This window comes from Hemicordylus capensis, chromosome 3 (assembly GCF_027244095.1).
Source record: "Hemicordylus capensis ecotype Gifberg chromosome 3, rHemCap1.1.pri, whole genome shotgun sequence".
NCBI classification, from domain to species: domain Eukaryota; kingdom Metazoa; phylum Chordata; class Lepidosauria; order Squamata; family Cordylidae; genus Hemicordylus; species Hemicordylus capensis.
Genome location: NC_069659.1, coordinates 202,702,786 through 202,722,280, shown reverse-complemented (window position 1 = coordinate 202,722,280; position 19,495 = coordinate 202,702,786). Strand labels below are relative to the sequence as shown.

The following is a 19,495-nucleotide window of genomic DNA, read 5'->3' as shown; positions in this document are numbered from 1 at the left end:
TGCTCCTCAGAAACTCTATGATCCAAATGTATTAGCAGCCTCTCCTTCAGGCACCGTAACACCTGTGTGGTGGAGACGTCTCCCTTTGCTTCTCTGGAGATCTGGGGGTCCAAATGTTGGGAAGATTCCTCCTGCCCCTTGGAGGAAAGGCACGGCCCTGTTGTCACCCAGCCATGTGTGCTCAGGAACAGACTTCAGTCTGGATCCCAATCTGAAGGGTTGCCAACCTTTTTTACTGGCCTGGCTCCTTTAAAAATGCCTTGACATTCAAGAATTAAGCAACTGAAGCTTTTGCTGTCATGGAAATGCAGACATGGGAAAAGCTTTGGCAATTTAATTTCTGTAACCAGGTATCTTCTAAAGGAACAGGAGCAGGATTGGTTAGAGAGTTGGCAACCCTGGGTGCTTGTGCCCCATGCCCACCACTAGGCCCTGAGAATTCTGCACTGGGGGTGGGGTGGGAGATGGAGGGAGGATAGGAAGGGCCAGTGCTGCCAAGTGGCACTTATGTGGAGGATGGGAATTGCCCCCTCTTGATGTAGCCTGGCTCCTCTGCTCGGAGCAAAAGCTTGACCAGTTTGAGCAGGTGAAGCCATTCCTAGCCAAAAGAGATGGGAAACTGCTTCACTAGCTTAAGCTCTGCATGTCAGGCGTCTGCTGAAGTCACAGGAGCAGGACCAGGTAGAGAGTTGGCAACCCTGCCTGTGGGTGCCTCGTGCCCACCACTGGGCCTGGGAGTTCCGCCATCCTTGTTTAGATCCAAATATGGCAGTTGCTGGGGGGGGGGGTGTCCCCGGCCAGGAGTGTTTACTGGTCGCCATGGGGCTGGAGGTTCCGCTGCTGCCTTCAAACTGTCTGGACTCGACCGTTGGCAGGAGGACTTTCTGGCCTCTCCTGCTGCTCACGGCAAATTTCCGTCCCATTTTGGCCGCGAGGGAGCGCAGAAGATGGCCTCGGGCAAGGAGTCCAGAGTGAGTGTCCACCGCCCGGCCCCAAATAGGTTCATGTGGTGGCAGGTGACCCCCAGGTGTCGGATTTGGGTCAAGGTGGAGACATTTAGGAAGCGACACTGTCCTGGCCCCTTTGGGCTGACCATGGTGGGCAGGAAGGGATTGGCCCAGCCCATCTTCACAGGGTCTTCATGGAGCACCGGCCCCTCATCGATGGGTCAGCCCCCCCTCCTCCTCCAGGACCTCTTCCAGCAAGGAAGCACAGAGTGGAGCCACCTGCAGAGAGCTGGAGAAGGAGCTCCTGACCTCTCTGAGCTGCTGCCCAATATAGGGGTTTCTCATTGTCTGGAAACACACCAGCAGGGATTCAAACCAACAGCCTCCTGCTCTCTAGGCAGGTTGCTTCCTTGCTGGGCCATTAGGTGGCTTTAAAAAAACATTGGTCATTCTTGGGAGCTGCCGGGTATGCCTGCATTGGATGCTCCAAAGGGGTCAGGCTCGGGAACACTTTAAGTCTCCAGCAACACCCCTGCAGAGAGGCCTTCTCCCTCCCTCCCTCTTTGGATCGATGGTGATGATGACCTCCTTGTTTTGGAAGGCCTCTTCCTCGGTAGCTTAGAATGAGAAAATACGAGTTTCATTGTTTGTAAGCCTCTTTGATATTGTTAAACTAAAACTAGGATATAAAAGAAATGAAACGTTGTGGAGGGGGATGGAGGGGAGGTAGAAACGGCAAGATCTGCCAAGTGGCACTTTGTGGAGGATGGGAATTGCCCCCTCTTGATGTAGCCTGGCTCCTCTGCTCGGAGCAAAAGCTTGACCAGTTTGAGCAGGTGAAGCCATTCCTAGCCGAAAGGGATGGGAAACGGATTCACTAGCTTAAGCACTGAATGTCAGGCGTCTGCTGATGTCACAGGAGCAGGACCAGGTAGAGAGTTGGCAACCCTGCAGATGTTGGTACCTCGTGCCCACCACTTGGCCTGGGAGTTCCGCCATCCTTGTTTAGATCCAAATATGGCAGTTGCTGGGGGGGGGGGGTCCTCGGCCGGGAGTGTTTACCGGTCGCCATGGGGCTGGAGGTTCCGCTGCTGCCTTCAAACTGTCTGGACTCGACCGTTGGCAGGAGGACTTTCTGGCCTCTCCTGCTGCTCACGGCAAATTTCCGTCCCATTTTGGCCGCGAGGGAGCGCAGAGCATGGCCTCGGGCAAGGAGTCCAGAGTGAGTGTCCACCGCCCGGCCCCAAATAGGTTCATGTGGTGGCAGGTGACCCCCAGGGGTCAGATCTGGGTCAAGGTGGAGACATTTAGGAAGTCCCTCTTGGCCCCTTTGGGCTGACCCATGTGGGCATGAATGAACTGGCCCAGGGCACCTTCACTGGGTCTTCATGGAGCACAAGCCCCCCATGGATGGCTCAGAGCTCCCTCAGCCCCCTCCCTCCTCCAGGACCTCTATTTTCCCACGAGGAAGCACAGAATGGAGCCACCTGTACAGAGCAGGGGAAGGACTCCTGGCCTCTCCGAGCTCCCGGCAGGCAGCTTCCCCCTTCAGAAGTCACAGGAGCAGGATGAGTTAGAGAGGGGGCACCTTCCCAAGTGGTGAGACTCTCCTATTGAGCAGGGGGGGAGCAACTGGCCCTCTCCAGCCCCAGCACAGCATCCCTCCCGTGGTGTTGCTGCCATCGGCTTGAGGTTTCTTTTTGGACTGAGAGCCCTTTGGGGACAGGACATCATCTCATTCAGGTGTTCTCGGTTCCTTTCTCTGTGCCTGTCATCCGCTTGGAGTCTTTTGGTTGGAGAGTGGTCTGGAAATATGCGTAGCCGCAGAAGTCCTTGCTTAGATTCAAAAAGTGGCCGTTGCTGAGCTGTATCCCAGGGCTGGGTATCTTGACCTGGTTGCCATGGCGCTGGGGTTCCGACGTTCCTGATGGGGATGGAGGTTCCGCTGCTGCCCTGGGAGCCTCTGGACCGGACTGGTGACAGGAGGGCGTTGCGGTCTCTCCTGCTGCTCACGCCAAAGGTTGTCCATTTGGGGCCACCAGGGAGTGCTGAACGTGGCCTCCTCTGGCAAGGGGATCAGCGGGAGGGCTCACCACCCTGCCTCAAACAGGGTCAATGGGGGGGGGGGTGGCGACCACCAAAGTTCTCAAAGCGGTTTGGGTCATGGTGAGAAATCTCGGAAGTGAGTCCCTCCTGGTCCCTTTGGGCTGACCCCGGTGTGTCTGAACAGACTGGCCCAGCCCATCCTCACTCCTGCTCTCCTCTCTCCTGGACAGGACAAGGGAGAAGGAGGCCCCTTACTCCGTGGCGTGGGCAGCCTTGATGGGGCTACTCCTGTGGCTCCACTCAGGTACGTTCTCCTGCTCCTCCTGGGTTATCTGGGCCCAGTTTCGATGGATGGCACCATGGATTTGAAGACCACTTGGGACCCTTTCAAGAAACATGGCCCCGGCCAGGGTTTCATAAGCTGCCCCCCCCCAAAGAGGTCCCTGTTCACAAGAAGCACCAGACAGAAAGGAATGACAGCAAGGGCAGGCCAAGGGGTCTCCAAAGCCCATCAGTCTGAACTACCTGGGCTTTGGGGGAGGCTCCAGGGGTTCAGGCACAGGAGGCGAGGCAGGGCTCTCATGCACATGGAGCTCTCTAGGGTTTCCAATGGGGAAGGGTCCCCTAGCCTGCTCTGCCAGGACTGGGGGGCTGAGAGGCCCCATGGGCTGGTGTGCCTGGCCCACCATTTCTCAGTGCCTGGATTCCAGGTGAGCCCTGCAGCCACCCAGAGCGGGAGACTGGAGCCAGGGTGTGGCTGGCTGCTTCTTCAGGGCTGGATCCCCTGGTGCCTCCTTGAGTGGCAGCAGGGGAAAGGGAGCAGTTGGGGTGGGGAGCAGTGGAAGCCCCTCTGGGGGGCAGAGGAGGAGGTCGTGGCAGCCCCTCGGAACAGGTGGTGCTGAGTCAGACCATTGCTCTACTCGCTTCATGGTGGTCTACTCTGACCAGCAGCCACTCTCCAAGCCCCAACCAGGGGAGCTGAGACGTTTTAGAGGTTTTCACACTAGGCGACATACAGGGGCGCAGCAAGGTTGGAGTGGGCCCAGAGACCAGATTTTAAAATGCCCCCCCCCAAAGTCCAGGGCCTCCGCACACCCCAGGCCCCCAAGGATTTAAGTCTGATATTTCAAAATAAGTATGCTGCCTGGAAATACATTTCACTGAATACACACACACAAACACTTCACAATATATAGTGATATACATTGAGAACTATATATTTGTGCTACATTTAATGCCCAGAACACTCTAGAAACACTAATTATTAAAATGGGACCCTCGCTGCAGATTAGCAAAGGAGACTTTCAACCATGCAGGGTGAGCCTATGTATGTTTTCTCAGAATTTTGAACAAATTCGGTAATGTTTGATTGCAGGAGGTTTTTCACAGGAGGCTTTTAAAGCCCTTTAACACACATCTCTTCTGGAATGGAGGTGCTGCATTCCCAGGTTGGCCAGGTTGACCCTGAAGTCCCTGCGAGTTCTTGGGGAGCAGTTCACACACACACACACACAAAATAAAATAAAATAAAATAAAATAAAATAAAATAAAATAAAAGCACCACACATGCTTCACAGTTCTCACTCAGACTTTCTGGGTTGTAAAACAACTTGAGCATCAGTGCATTTATGAATGAACTAGCATTTTTTAGCCCGTTAAAATAATGGGCACTAGAACCTTTTTTCTTATTTTTGGTTTCCTTTTTTCCTTCTCCCTCTCTATCGCCCTCCTTTCCTCTCTCTCTCTCTCTCTCTCTCTCTCTCTCTCTCTCTCTCTCATTCCTTCCTTTTCTCTCCCTCTTTCTCTCTTTCTTTTCCTTCCTTTCTTCTATCTCCCTCTCCCTCCTTGCGGTTTTCTTTCTCTTTTCGAGAGTGCCGCCGGTGCCGCGGGCGGCTGGGTGGCCGGGCCTACAGTGCCGCCGTCGCTGTGGGCGGCTAGGTGGAGAGTTCCGCTGCCGCCGCCGCAAAGAGTTCTCCCCGATTCCCGCTTGTTCTCTGTTATTCCGGTTCCCGCTTGCTCTCCCTCGCCGCTGCCGCCTCTGCCCTCCCCGGTTCCTGCTTGTTCTCTGTTATCCCCGTTCCCGCTTGCTCTCCCTCGCCGCTGCCGCCTCTGCCCTCCCCGGTTCCCGCTTGTTCTCTTTTATCCCGGTTCCCGCTTGCTCTCCCTCGCCGCTGCCGCCTCTGCCCACCCCGGCTCCCGCTTGTTCTCTGTTATCCCAGTTCCCGCTTGCTCTCCCTCGCCGCTGCCGCCTCTGCCCTCCCCGGTTCCCGCTTGTTCTCTGTTATCCCGGTTCCCGCTTGCTCTCCCTCGCCGCTGCCGCCTCTGCCCTCCCCGGTTCCCGCTTGTTCTCTGTTATCCCGGTTCCCGCTTGCTCTCCCTCGCCGCTGCCGCCTCTGCCCTCCCCGGTTCCCGCTTGTTCTCTGTTATCCCGGTTCCCGCTTGCTCTCCCTCGCCGCTGCCGCCTCTGCCCTCCCCGGCTCCCGCTTGTTCTCTGTTATCCCGGTTCCCGCTTGCTCTCCCTCGCCGCTGCCGCCTCTGCCCTCCCCGGTTCCCGCTTGTTCTCTGTTATCCCGGTTCCCGCTTGCTCTCCCTCGCCGCTGCCGCCTCTGCCCTCCCCGGTTCCCGCTTGTTCTCTGTTATCCTGGTTCCCGCTTGCTCTCCCTCGCCGCTGCCGCCTCTGCCCTCCCCGGTTCCCGCTTGTTCTCTGTTATCCCGGTTCCCGCTTGCTCTCCCTCGCCGCTGCCGCCTCTGCCCTCCCCGGCTCCCGCTTGTTCTCTGTTATTCCGGTTCCCGCTTGCTCTCCCTCGCCGCTGCTGCCTCTGCCCTCCCCGGTTCCCGCTTGTTCTCTGTTATCCCGGTTCCCGCTTGCTCTCCCTCGCCGCTGCCTCCTCTGCCCTCCCCGGTTACTGCTTGTTCTCTGTTAGCCCGGTTCCCGCTTGCTCTCCCTCGCCGCTGCCGCCTCTGCCCACCCCGGCTCCCACTTGTTCTCCTTCCCCGCTTCTTCTTCTTTTGACCTGGGAGACAACATGGCCACCCGTGTCCCTGCGGCTGTATCTTTATCGGGCGCTCTGAGCATGCACTCTGCGCATGCCCAGAATGCCCAAGAAAGACATGGGTGCAGAGACATGGGCGCACATTTTAGCTCTTTGAATGAATGAATGAATAAATAAATATAATATAGTTTGTTCCAGAAGTTTTTAAAATTTTCTGCCATGAAACAAGCCACTTATAGGGCTTTTTTTTAAAGCCAGCAAATTTCCCAAGCTGTTTTAAATTAAATATTCAGAGACTTCTCAGTCTCTCTCCCCCCCCCCCCATATCAAAGCCCTATGGCAAGCAGATCCCTATATATGGGCGGGGGGTGGCGGTGACCACAAAAAGGAGTTCAGGTTCTACCTGGCAAATGCTGGGCTCGCAGGCAGAAGGTCTGCTGCAGAGAGCTCTGGGGGCCACCCTGCCTGCCTGCCTGCCTGCCTGCCTCCTTGCTTGCTTGCTTGCTTGGGGCCTCCCTCCATGTCTACTCCAGTTCAGGCTTCACTGGGGCCTACACGGAGGCCTCCCTGCAAGCCTCGCCCACCCGCCGGTCAGCTGAGAGGCGCCCGGGAGAAAAGCAGCTCTTGGCAGGCAGCTGGTCTGGTGCCTCGATTGCCGGCCAGGAGGACAAGCAGGAGAGAGGCGGGCAAGCAGGGCAAGTGGCCGAGGGGACCTGGGGCTGGGCAGGGGGCAATGGGGAGTCATGCGAGGAGTCTCTGGGGCCCCCAGGCAACCGCCTCCCCTTGCCTAATAGTAGTTACGCCCCTGGCGATATATCAATTAGATTAAACTAAACAAAGTCCATGAATGTTGCAGGGAGGGGGAGGGTTCTTGCCTCCACGCCCTGCCACGAGGCATCCGGCTGTCCGTTGTTGGAAACGGGGTACTCGGGGTTCCTTCGACACACTCACTCCCTTGTGTCTTTTGTCTTTTTTCTCCTCTCAGTGACTTCCAGCCACAGGAGATTAACGAACAGCGCTCCGTGACCGAAACCAGCAAATGGTCACTGGTAAGGGATGGAAATCCAGTCCGTACATGGTAGGGCTGGGAGGGGGTGGGAGAGACCCCATTTGAAGCGAGTCTAGAGGGAGTGCGGGAGACCCAGTCTGAGCAGGTGGGAGGAACGTTTTGAGAACTTGTCTTGCAAAGCCATAGGCTTCAAAATTTGCAGTGGTAGTAGCCGTGAATTGGGTGGGTGGGATGAGTGACCATCGGGGCTCAACTACAAGTCACTCATGCCAAGGTGGAAGCCCCTCCCTATGGAGGAAGTAGCATGGGAAATTGGGGGATGGGAAGTGCTGAGAGGGAAGAGGGGTGTCTCTACCTGCCTTCCACCCCTCGCTTCTTCATTCCGCTCTCCTGCCCCAAATCACTCCCTCCCCGCAGGGTTCCAGACTTTGATTTTCTTCTGGACTACCAAGCACAAAACATGTCCAGAAAGGGAGCAGTCTGGAGGGGAACTAGAGTGGGGAAGTCTTCCTTGGGGCAGATTGGGCACTCCTTCCCCTCTGCCCCTGCTCGGCTCCACATCACCCCCTTTCCGGCTTGGCTTAGCATATAGTTGAGCATCAGAAGGGCCCTCAAAAGACGAGGCTGCATCAGACGGCCAGTAGCTCTTCCCAGCAAAGAGACAAACCTAGCTAGGCTTCTCTGATCTAAAAGCACCTCCCCTGAATGTGAAACCATAGTGTCCCTTACAGCAAGAGGCCTGACTCTCATCCGGGATCCTGTGACTCCAAATGGTCTAATACCTAGGATCTCACCCAACTCCCCAGGAATGGGGGGTGGGGGCGGGGGAGGCTGATCTCTGGGCTTCAGTAGATTTTGGGGTTTGGTTCCTCTCTGAGCATTTATTTTTTGAATGAATGGAAACGGATACCATTCCTATGTGTTTCCATTCGCTCTGACACAATGGCACCCATGAAATAAATGGCCATGAAAGTGTGTCCAGTTTGTAGGTCCCATTCGCTGACATTGGTTTTAGGACTGGCTTCTTGTGGTGTACCTGGGCTCCCACTCAAGGCCGGTCGATCTCTATCGGAGACCGAAGGGGCAGCCATCTCTTCCCCAAAGGCATTGCCCTCCATTCTGCCACCCATGACATTCTGGCAGGGCAGGGCCTTGTTTTTTAAGGAAGGTCCCACGCGCTGGAGCTTCCATTCAGACCCGGTACTTCAGGAAGGATGCACTCTCTTTGTGGTGGGGAAAGAGAAACCAAAACCAATGAGTGTAAAAATAGACTAAAATAAACACACACACGCACACACACACACACATATATAAATCAGCTGAATGAAAAGAAAATATAAAGACAAAAATTTTAAAAAATCAAGTTTCAATGAGATAGCTATAGATATATATTGCAAGACTCTAAATAGTAGCTTAGATGCATCATCAAGAAAAGCAATATGAGAACAGGAAGTGTCTCTTTTAGTCAGCAACGCAACTGCAGGGGCCCAGTTCTGTGGGGGAGCGTCCCCAGCACCGTTTTGAGGTGCAAAGGAGCCACTTCCTGCTTTAAGCGCATCTGTTAAGGTCCCTTTGAAGGAGGTGTGACGTTTGGCTCCCAGACGCCCTGGAAAGACTAAGTGGGCATCAGAGCACCCATTCCTCTCTCCTCTCTCCTTCACAGAAGTCATTCTCGGACGGCTCCAGGATCCAGCATGTCAAGAGTGGGAACGGGATCCTGGATGAAGCGGTTGCCAGCAGTTCCCAGAGGAGGTAGAGTTTCTTCTTGAAATGTTGTGTAGGGAAGATTTTCTGTCCCACAGCCGGCCTGGATCTGGGATGGATCCAGTGCAGCTGACTGGCAAGAGGTGCAGGACCTACAAAAATGATGTCTTCATACATTTTGTAGAAGAATTCAGTCCTACAAGATGTGGTGGTGATGTCCACTAGCTTGAAGGTCACAGGGGACAGCTTCCTGGAGGCATCCGGCTGTCCCCTGTTGGAGGCAGATTGCTGGGCTAGATGCATCTTTGGTCTGACCCAGCAAGGCTTTTCCGAGGTACTCATGCCATTTTATTTCTTCCTGCAGTGTCTTCACGGTTGAGGACGATGGGTGGTTCCTGCAGACCATTGCCACCGCATGGTCTTGTGAGGTAAGGACACCATTCCTGTCACTTTTGTGGATGGGATGGTTGAGGAGTGAGGGGAGATTGCATCTCCGCCTGCAGCAGACAGAAGTTGGGACGGATCCAGAAAGGGAACCCGAGACCCTGACATGGGTCAGGAGATGAGAGGGTCTTCCTGGCAGAGAGACTCAATGTCTCTAGACTGAAGAGGCATTTCTTGAGAGACAATCATCACCCGCTCAGGTCAAAACAGCAGCCCAGAGTCTCCACAGCAGGAGGGATGGCCCTCGCTCCAGACTCAGGGGCCCACCTTGTCTCTCCCTTTGGAAAGAGGGAGCTAACCTGGGAATAGGAGAGCAGAGGACATGGTGGGCTTGCATGAAGAAGACTCTAAGGGCCAAACTATAAATACCAGGGGGTCCCATTCGCATTTGTGTCCATTCCCCATGAAAGGAATGCAGAAAAAAATGGCAAGAAATGACAACAAGAAATTAGCATTCAATTCTAGAGCTCCTATGCACTGACCTTTCTGTTAAGGACTGCTTTTCTTTGGGTAAAGAAAGAGATCTCGGAGACCTACCTGACATGCTGTCTTTGGACCAGAGCTCCAGAGTGCTGCCATTTTGTTGACCACAGCAGAACGCATATCACAGTGGAGGTTCATTGTTGGGCATACCATGAAAGAAAATGGCCACAAGCATGTGGTGGCTGTGCCCTGGCACTCCCAACAACAGTTAATGTTAGAGCACATTGTTTATTTTTTTTAATAAGACTTTTTTTATTTAAAAATCAAAATAATCTAAAGAAATAAACATGAATTCAAAGAAAATGAAGGGAGAAAACCTAAACCCCAAGGCCCTAGGGAGATCAGAGTGAGCACAACTTCACGCATTGCTCTCCTTTTTCTCTCATTTGCAGGGTGCCGACATCGAAGAGGCCGAGATCCCAGAGGTCAACAGAAGGGATCAGGAGCTGGACGTGGAGAGTTTCATCAGTTCCCAGAGGTACTCTTTTCTCAGCTGGAGGGGCAGATCCAGAGCTCATGGAAGCAGAAGACTTTCCTTAAGAGCCCATCCTGGGGCTGGGGGAGGTGGTTAGTTTAGCAAGAAGCCAGGGGTGGGCAGAAGCTCTGAGCATCTTGGAGAGTTGTTTGTCTCCTCCTCTTTCCACAAGGGGACAGGGGTCTCCATGCCCAGCCTGTGGGCTTCCTGCAGGCATCTGGCTGTCCACTCCTGGAAACAGGGTGCTGGGCTGCATGTCTCATTCTTCTCATCAAGCAGAGCTCTTTCTAAGCACTGCTCTTCTGATCTCACGTGTCTTCTTTCTTTCTTTTCTTAGCGTCCAGAGGCCAAGCACCGTGCAGAGGAGGCTGCACAACACTGCTGCTGACGAAGAGCCATCCCTTGGAGAGGTCAGAAAGCATCAACATCCAGTCCCTCCCTTGGAAGGACTGAGGGTTGGGCTTGTGGGTCCCCCGTGTTGCCCAGGAGTAGAGAGAATGTGGGATGGCTCCAGTTTGAGAAGCTGCAGGGTGGGTGGCCACCTTCTGACAAGAGTTTGCTTAAACCTCCGAAATGGCCATGCTGTGGTGCAGAATTGGCCTCCCCTGTAGCTCTTCTGGGACATCAAATGTCCACTTCCGGCCCACTTCCTGTATCCAGCTCACCTGGCGATGACCGCTGGGAGGTGCCTGGCTGGCCTTTTCCCTGCCGAAGCCTGGAAAGCTCAACGCGAGGGCCAGAGCAGCCATTTCTCCCTCCTCTCTCCTTCACAGAGTTCTTCCTTCCCGGGGGCCGAGACTCCGCAAGCCAGCGTGGAGGACGAGGGGTCGGAAGGGGACGGTGACACCAGTTCCCCCAGGTACCTTTCTCAGCTGAAGGGCAGCTCCTGGGATCATAGAGGCAGATCACCTTCCCTGGGAGCCTGGGGTGGGGGCGTTTCTGAAAGGCCTGAGCACCCTGGAGGGATATTTCCCTGCCCCCCTCACTGCACGAGGACAGGAGCTCAACACAAGGAGTAGACTAGCACTGGGTGCAGCACAGAGCCCAGAAAATGCATTTTCTCCCTCTCACTCCACACACCACATATTGAAAGCTACGGAATTCACAACCACAGGATGGGCTAATGGCCACTAGGTTCAGCAAATGATTAGACACGTTCATGGAGGAGAAGCCAATTGCAGACTATTACCCATGATAGCCAAGGAACTTCAGAATCTGCAGGGGTGTGTGTGTGTCTGTGTGTGTGTGTGTGTGTGTGTGTGTGTGTGAATAAACACATTTTGATGCCACATATAACCAGGTCTCAAGTGGTTCACAACCAACTAAATAGGCATCTGGCTGTCCACTGTTGGGCTACACGTGTCTTTCACCTGACCCACAGGGCTCTTGGCATGCATGGATGTTCTTATGCCCCGTCTCTCCTTTCTTCTCTCAGAGTCCCGAAGCCAAAGAAGTGGCTAATCAAGAGGCTGCTGAACACTGAAGTGGTGGAAGACTTGTCCTCGGCAGAGGTCAGGAATGCTCATCCATTTTTTCAGGTGGATGGGCTCTGGGTTGTGTGTGTGTGTGTCCCCTGTTCCCCGATAGGAGACAGAACCTGGAACAGTTCCAGTTCTAGATGCCGCAGGGTGGGAGGGATTTGGATGAGTGGGGTGGGAAGAAAATGCAGGGCTCCCGTTGAGGCACTGGGAAGGGGTTGGAAATGCGGTGGAAGGCTCTTCTGGGCGGAGATGCCAAATGCCTTTGTTCTAAGAGGCATGTCTGGTTTTAGAGCATGGCTGCACAACCTTGGGCCTCCTGCAGATGTTGGCCTACAACTCCCATAATCCCCGACTATGGGCCACTGTGGCTGGGGATGATGGGAGTTGTAGTCCAACCATGTCTGGAGGGCCGAAGTTGTGCAGCCCTGTTTTAGAGGGTCATCCGTTCATTGGAACCCTCAGTGCCCCTTACAGCACGATGGATGACCCCAAACTACCTGCTCCTCTGGAAAGTGTGGTCAAGCCCTACTCAGCAGGAACAGGGTGCTGCCTGGACTCAACGCTAAGTCCCTTGGGCTTAGTTCCTCCTCTCAGAAGCCTCGCAAGGTCAATGCAAGCCCTGGAACAATCCCATTTCTCTTCTCTCTCCTCCCCAGTGCTCCTCTACGGACGAGGACGACACCATGTATGAGGTGAGCAGCATCGAGGACGAGGTGTGGGACTCTCCACCGGCCCCCGGTTCGGCCAGGTAGGTACCCTCCTCTCAGCTGAAGGGCCTTAGGAGCCAGTAGGGAGCGGGGGGGGGGGCTTTTAGCGTAGCCAGCAGAAGGCTGCAGGGGACAGGGGCAGCTCCCCCATGTCTGAGCCCCACAGAGGGATGTTTCCTCCTCCTTGCCCTCTGAGGACTCTGGAGGGGGAGTTCAACCAAGGAAGCCGATTGGCAGCAGGTGCGAGACAGACACCAGCAAGTCTATTGCTGGCTGTTAGCAGAGGGAGCTCCGAGACCCCCATGCTGTTGGCATGACCGGGTGTTGTGGAGAAGGAGCAGGGGAGGGCTCCTGTCTCGATGCCCTCTCTGAACACTTCCCAGGGCTTCTCAGTGGGGCACGAAAGGCTGGACTTGGGAGATCTCTGGCCTGGTGAAGTTCCCCTGCCAGCCACCTCCCAAGGGAGGCGAGATCCTTGCTCAGCATCTCTTTGGGTGCTCGTGTTCTTCTCCAGCTGGCTGCCATCTCCAACAGGACAGACCTTTGAGCAGCTTTTCTCTCTCCTCTCCTCTCTCAGGAACATCGGCGGCGGCGAAGAAGGAAGAGGACAGCTGGCCCCAGACTGGTTCTCGTCGGTCCATCTGGGAGTGGTAAGGGGCGGAAACCAAGGGTGACTTCCCTCCACCCCTCCGCTCTTCCTTTCCTGCACTACGCAGCATAGCGGCTTGGATGGCAGCCACTGTTTACACGGGAGGCGGGGACTTGCCCTTCCCCCTTGGGGATGTCTTTCCCTTGCAGTGGACCTCATGCTCCCTGAGCCAGAGGCAGCACCCTCCAGGCCCAGATGTGCGTGCAGACACCCATGGCACTGGCCTGGCCCCGGGGATTCTCCTGACCCATAACTGTCCCTCGGACTGTGTGCTGAGGCCTGGCCCTCCCCTTCTCCTCAGGGGAGAGCAACAAAGAAGATCGGGGACATCATCCGGTGCGTGGAGTATGCCAGTGAGGTGGAGGAGAGGTTCCCTGAACTCCTGGTGGGCCTGGTGAACAAGATCCTCACCGGCCTGCAGAACACCACCGAGGGAGTGGGGAACCGGGAGAGCCAAGACCTGCCTCCTGAGTAAGTCATGGCGCTGGGGAAAGCGAGGCCAGCAAGTCCTCCTTCCAGCACTCTGGGAGGACAGGCTAGGGCCATTTGTCCCATGTCCCACTCTGATGGGTGAGGAGCATTTCTGGCCTGTTGGGGTGACTCTGGCACGGTGGTCCCCTCCCTCAGCTACACAGAGGAGACCCCAGAATTTGCAGCCCTCTTGGATCTGCAGAGAGCCTTAAAATGCGTCTGCAGTGTTAAAAAACCAGCTGTGGGGAAAGTCACTTCACCCCTGTGGTCTCCCTCCCATGGTCCAAGACAGTCCCTCCACCCCTGACACTACGCCACCCCGCAAGGAGACACACACTTTGGGGACAGCCACCTCCTCTTCTCTTCTCTGCAGGGAGACCTCGCAGATTGTCCGGACCCTGCTGGAGAGGGTGGCACAGGTGACCCCAGAGAAGACCTGCTGGGAATCCCTGTGCTCTCCGCAGAGCTGCCTCCAGGGTGTGGCCCTCTTGGTGAGGTAAGTAGGAGTGAAGAGGAGATTTCTCAGGAGGCCTGGGGGCTGGGGTGGTTTGGGTCAGGTCTGCTCTTTCCGGGCCTTCCGCCCAGGACTCAGCAGGGTCCTTTGGTGTGTTGCAGGGCTCTCCTACAGACACCATCCTCCACAGTGGCCAGGCTGAAGGCATACCTGGCTTCCCTCTTCAGCCTGGACAAAGATCCAGAACAGCATTCCCTCGCAGAGGTGGCCTTCTTTGTGGAGGTGAGCAGCGAGTTCCTCGGCGTGGGCTTCCCTGAGAGGAGGGTCTGGCCCCAGGGGCTGATGGATGTTTTCCTCCTTTCCCTCTTTTAGCTGCTCCTGAAAGACAAAGACTTCGCCGCCTTGGAGAAGACTTGGACGCTCCTGGTAGCGTGGCTAGTCCACCCCAGCCAGAACATCCGCTACCTGAGCGAAAGGGGACTTCTCCAAATCTATGGAAAGCTGAAGGCGGTGAGTGACCCAGACCCACGACCCCGGGAGCATCTCTGGGCATGGAAACTCCTCTCTTTGGGGAGGCCTACCTGAGGCTGGTGCTCCTAGGCATCCCCAGGTGTGATGGGGAGATTTCTCCAGTTGGGTGGATTGAGCCTGTGGAACCCTTGCCACAGGACGAAGGAGAAATCCTGAAGGGAAGGCACAGAAATGCATCTCTCCGTGGGAGCCCTGATTCCCCCGTGCTCCAATGCCGCCTTCTCCCCCCTCTTTGTGCCTCCGGCATGGCTTGAGTGATCTCCTCCCCAAGGCAGTGGATGGAGGCCAAGCGGCATCAGCCCCCCGAGAGGCCTGTGGTCTGTTTAGCAGGGGGTGGACTAGCATGGGTTTGAAAGAACTCCAAGGATCCACCTTTTTTCACCCTAGGCAAAGAAACCCCAGGATTTTAGTGCCGGGATCCTGGGAGGGCTCAGGACCTCCAGTCTGGAAGCCACTTTGGGGGTCCTGGCCTTCATGGAGCGGCTGAGGCACTGCCCATCGGAACATCAGGCCACCGTGAATGCTGCCCTGGCTGCCCTGTGCCGCCCTCTCTTCCACCACGTGAGTACTTGCACGCCAGCCCTCCGCCCCGGCTCTATGAGGGCCGGCCAACCTGTAGATTCCGACCGGCTTGGAGAAGGGAAACCGGACACCCCCTTGAGACCTCTTGCAAGAGACCCATGCAAGCTCTTCTTCATGGTGATGGAGGTGAGGAATTCCTCCCTGCCAACGACAACCCCTGTTTTTTTGTAGGAGGAGGCTAAGATCCGAAGGGCAGCCATGAAGACCCATCTGGATCTCCTGCAGCACCGCCACCACCATCATGAGGGTACAGAAGAGAACATCACGACCCTCATCGCGGTGCTGATGCATGTGGAGGATGAGGACCTGGAGGTAGCACAGGTGAGAGCCCACTTTTTCCTGCCTCCTCTACAAAGGTGTTTAGGCTTCCCCAAGTCCAGCCGCCCAGTGGCAGGCCTCAGAGCTAGCCTCACGGGGTGGTGAATCATCCAGCTGTCCCGCTGTGGCTTGGCCCATCCAGGCCTCTCTGAAACCTTTCAGGGAATGGACCTCTCCACCCCCTTCTACTTTCTCTTCCGAGAGTTCATCCAGGGCCCTTCTTTCCTGGGATGGGGAAAAGCTTCCCCTCTTGAATCTGGCTGTCCTCGGCTGTGCTTCAGCCAACGAGAGGCCACCAAAGTCCAAAATCTCCCCTACTCCTTGAAGCCCCCTAAGAGGTTTCTTGGAATCCCTTGGGAGGCTTTCCCACTCCCATTCCGGTCTTTCATTGGCAGGCTGCAAAGGACAATCTGAGCCTCCTGGCGGAAGCCCTCCTATGGCACCTGGAGGGCAAGCTGCTGGCGCGGGACTCTTACAGCCTGCAGGAGCTGCTGCACAAGATCGCCAAGCGTCTGGTAAGGGCAGCCCCTCCCTGTCCGTCCCTCGGCTCAAATGGCTCAAGGACCTTTGGGCGATGCTTTGCTCACTCGGGATTTGTCTTTGCTCTTGATCCCAGATTCGGCAGCTTGGCACAGAGGACGCCGTGGAGATGGAGACCACCAATATCCTGGGCTTCTTCCGCAGCGAGCAGCCTTCAGTGAGGAGAACAGCTGCCCTGCTGATCGGTAAGGGAAAGAAGACCTTTGGGTCTCCCTTCGTGGGTCGTCTTGGTGGGCAAAGGTTCACTCTCCTTGAGCGCACTTCCAGAAGGGTGGGGGGGCAGGAGCTGTTCCCTCCCCAGGAGGACTGGCCCAGTGAGCGTTAGCTAGGAGTCTTGACTTCATTTCCTCCCAAGGTGACATAAGAGTCCCTGGAGGAATGGCTCAATCTGTCAGTCCCAGAGGGAGCAGAGAGGGGAGGACTTCCTCTCCTGAATGATGGGAAGTGAGCTGTCCATGCGCAGGGTCCTGAACTGTGGTCCCATTTCCTTCCACCCTTGTTTTTAGGTCACCTGGTCCACAAAAAGGGCAGCATCCTCACTGAAGGGAACATAGAGACCTTCCATGCTGGTAAGTGCGGGTTTCTGGGTGGGAAGGGGCAGTTTCTGTGAGGGGAGAGGCCTAGGTTTAGGGACCACAGACCCTCAAATGGAAGGTCCCGGTTGCATCCTCAGGGATGCCCAGCAGTAGGGTTTCCCAGAGTGAAGGGGAGAAAGAGTCAGGACTTGCTCCCTCTTGGTGTGGAAATGGTGGGGCTTGGCGAAGGGTGGGGTGATCTCTTCATGCCATTGCTGAAGTTTCTCCTTCATCCTTCCAGCGCTGGAGAGCTTGCTTGGCGACCATGACCCCGAGGTCGGGAGAGTTGCCTGCAAGACGGAGAAGATCGTGAAGAAGGCCTTTTCCCTCCACTCCCGGCACGGGTTGCGGGCTGCCGTTCGGCGCTTGTGGGCAGGCTGTAAGAAGAAGAGACACCCGCCAGAGTACGGTGATCTCTCCACCTGACCGACTGGTGAGCAGACCAAGGCAGGGCTTCACTTGAAGGGGCCCCGATGGTTAGGGAGGGGGCTGGGGCTGCAGGAAGGGCGGGCAGGAATCTGGGCAGCCCTCCCTCGTGTTGGAATGCCATCTTCGGCCCTTGTGGCCAGTTGTACAAGTAGCCCAAGGGAAAGAGGAAAGATCTCTCTTCCCTCTGGGAAATGAGGACACGGATATTCTGCCAGGAGTCCCTGGTGCTGGGTGGTGTCATGGGGGAGAGTGTGAGAAGACCCCCAATCTCTGAACCAATGTCCTTCTCTCTTTCCAGGAACAACAGCCCCGTGCTCTCCCCTGGAAGATCAGCAGCTGAAGGGAGACTGAAGAAACACCATGCAGCGCAGTGGATCAAGACCAGCCAGAAGACCTCCTCCAACCTCGTGGATAGAAAGAGCTGTCCACAAGATGGCAGCAGGGAAGTGCAGTTCTGTCTGAGGAGTGAGGGGGAAGCAGGCTCCACTCCCCTGGCTGAAGGAAGCCCCGCCTCCGGGGTGCAGAAGCCCCTCCCCTTGCCTCTGCTGCAGGCGGTGGGAGGAGGCTACAGGACCACCCTGTCCCCAAGTGGCCCTTGGGAACCATTCTTGGGCTCTCCTTGGGTCCGGGGAGGCTGTGTGGCCCCAGCAGGAGGGCAAGGTCACTGCCTCCCTCCATTTCCACCAGCTGGCCGGGGAGCGCCCCCTCCTCCTTCCACCTTTCTCCCCTTCCCCAGCGGCCTGGCTTCCCCTGGCAGGGGAAGCACAATCCAGGCATCCGCCCCCTCCCCTGCCGAGGGTGTGCTCCTCCCCCCCTCCCCTCCCACAGCCACGCCTCCCTCCCCCCTCCGCTCCCTCCTCCCCCCTCCCAAACCGGGGCAGCAGCAGAGCAGCCCGGGAGACTCGGGGGGGCCCCCTGCAGCCCCAGTCGCGCCCCCTGGTGCTGCCCGGTGGCAGGCCAGAGAACCCTCCTCTCCCTCCCGCTCCCTGCTGTGTAGCACGTGATGAGGCGTCCAGCGGCAGGCCTCCCCTCCCAGGCCTCCCCAAGTCTGGGGCGCATCCCCTCCCCTCCCCTCCCCTCCCTGTTACACCAAAGGGGCTCCTCCTTCTCCACCCCAGAGGCGAGGGGGCAAGGGAGGCATCAGCCACCAGGTCTGCCGAGGAGGCCGAGGGAGGGTGCTTGGGCCAGGCTGGATGATGCCTCGACCTCCCGCTTCCTCACTCACCCCTGCTCCCTTCCATCTGCTCTGGGCAAGCGAGGAGCCCCTCTTGCTCCAGCGGGCAGGGGGGAGTGAGCAGAAGATCCTCTTCGGAGCGGGGCGGGAGGTGTGGCCATGACACCGTCCCTTGCTGCACAGTGGGGAGCTGAGGTCAAGCAGAATTCTCTGGCTTGCCCCCCCCCCGTCAACCCCCCCCCGCCCGATCCCCGCTTGCTGGGCTGCCGGAGCGGAAAGGGAGGAGGAGCAGGGCAACCCCACTGACGCTGCTCTCTGCTTCTTGCAGGCATGTGCTGCTGCTGGGCGGCTGGAGGAGTCAGTCGATCCGCCCCAGAAGAGGAGACCAAGTGAACGTGCCTGCAAGGAGCGGGGGGGTGGGGTGGGGGGCTGGCTGGGACTCCCCCCAATTTTGTTTGCCCTCCCATTCCCTTTGTGACCCTGGGCTTCCTTTCTTCCCTCCCTCCCTCCCCCTCCCTCCCAGGGGCAGAATGGGCTTTGCTGGTCGCCCTGTTGGGGGCCGAGTAGGAATTTTTGGCTTTCCGACAGATTGGCCGAGATGGAAAGCTTTTTTGCCTACTCCATTCTGCCCTGTTTTGTTTCCTTTAGTTAGAAAGTTAAGTGACGACTTGTGACCTAATTGAGTATCTTAATAAAGTTGCCGCTTTTGTTAGCATCCCGCCGTTTCTTCCTCTTTCCTTCTCGTCTCCCTTGGAGTCTTTGTGCCAGATCTGGTCAGGGCCGGACGGGGGGCACTGAGAGGGCGCCAGAATGTGTGTGGGGAGGGCGCCAGATCTGGAGAAGAATCGGTCGTGAAGGGTGAGAGTTGGGGCGCACGGGTAGGGCACCCCGGGAATCTGCCCTGTTGGCCTGTGGGCCAGCCCGAGCCTGTGTCTGGTCCGTGATGGTGCTCGGTCGACATCCTTGTTGCTTCTTCTGTGATGCTGCTGATCTCAGCCTTTTGTTTCACTGGAGAGGGCGCTAGAGAGAGAGATCCTCAGCCCCCCCCCAGTGCCCCCCCATCAGAGCTGCCCCGGCCCCATAGGCCAAAGGCCATCAATATCAGAGCGAGCGAGAGTGCCCCAGTCCCCCCCCCAGAAGAATCCCACCCAAATTCGAGCTGCAGCCTCCACCATGAGGTCTAGAAACTTCTTTTTTTGAAGAGGAAAACAGAAAGCTGGAACTCTCACCATTCTGCTCAAGCAGTCAGATGTCATTTCTTGTACTTGCACATAAACCCTCTTCAGACAATACGTTGTATGGGTGTACAGATGGCAGTACGCGTATATGTGTTTGTGTGAATGACTGTACCTGTGTTCATTCTGAAAGTAACGCTGGGTCCAGGCCTCTCAAATGCATGATTCGGATCGGAAGCATACTGCTGAACCTGTGAGCAAGGCTTCCCCTGGGGCGACCCGGGGCTTGGGGCGAATCAGCGTGTGCG

At 56.6% G+C, this 19,495-nt stretch overlaps 2 protein-coding genes across 2 annotated transcripts; both read left to right on the top strand.

Moving 5' to 3' along the window:
- The first annotated feature begins 10,442 nt into the window (after positions 1–10,442).
- Positions 10,443–14,747, top strand: LOC128350554 (uncharacterized). Its single transcript, XM_053308965.1, has 9 exons — positions 10,443–10,511; positions 10,875–10,960; positions 11,537–11,612; positions 12,239–12,330; positions 12,867–12,939; positions 13,240–13,409; positions 13,783–13,905; positions 14,025–14,145; positions 14,670–14,747. The coding sequence occupies exons 4-9, from the start codon at positions 12,266–12,268 to the stop codon at positions 14,745–14,747; spliced, it is 630 nt and encodes a 209-aa protein (XP_053164940.1). The 5' UTR covers positions 10,443–10,511; positions 10,875–10,960; positions 11,537–11,612; positions 12,239–12,265.
- An 11-nt stretch (positions 14,748–14,758) lies between these two features.
- Positions 14,759–18,727, top strand: LOC128349303 (uncharacterized). The gene is made up of 7 exons (XM_053305348.1): positions 14,759–14,955; positions 15,148–15,297; positions 15,690–15,809; positions 15,911–16,019; positions 16,341–16,403; positions 16,651–16,842; positions 17,137–18,727. Exons 1-6 carry the CDS (start codon positions 14,869–14,871, stop codon positions 16,833–16,835), a joined length of 714 nt encoding a protein of 237 aa, XP_053161323.1. The 5' UTR covers positions 14,759–14,868; the 3' UTR covers positions 16,836–16,842; positions 17,137–18,727.
- The last annotated feature ends 768 nt before the right edge of the window (positions 18,728–19,495 follow it).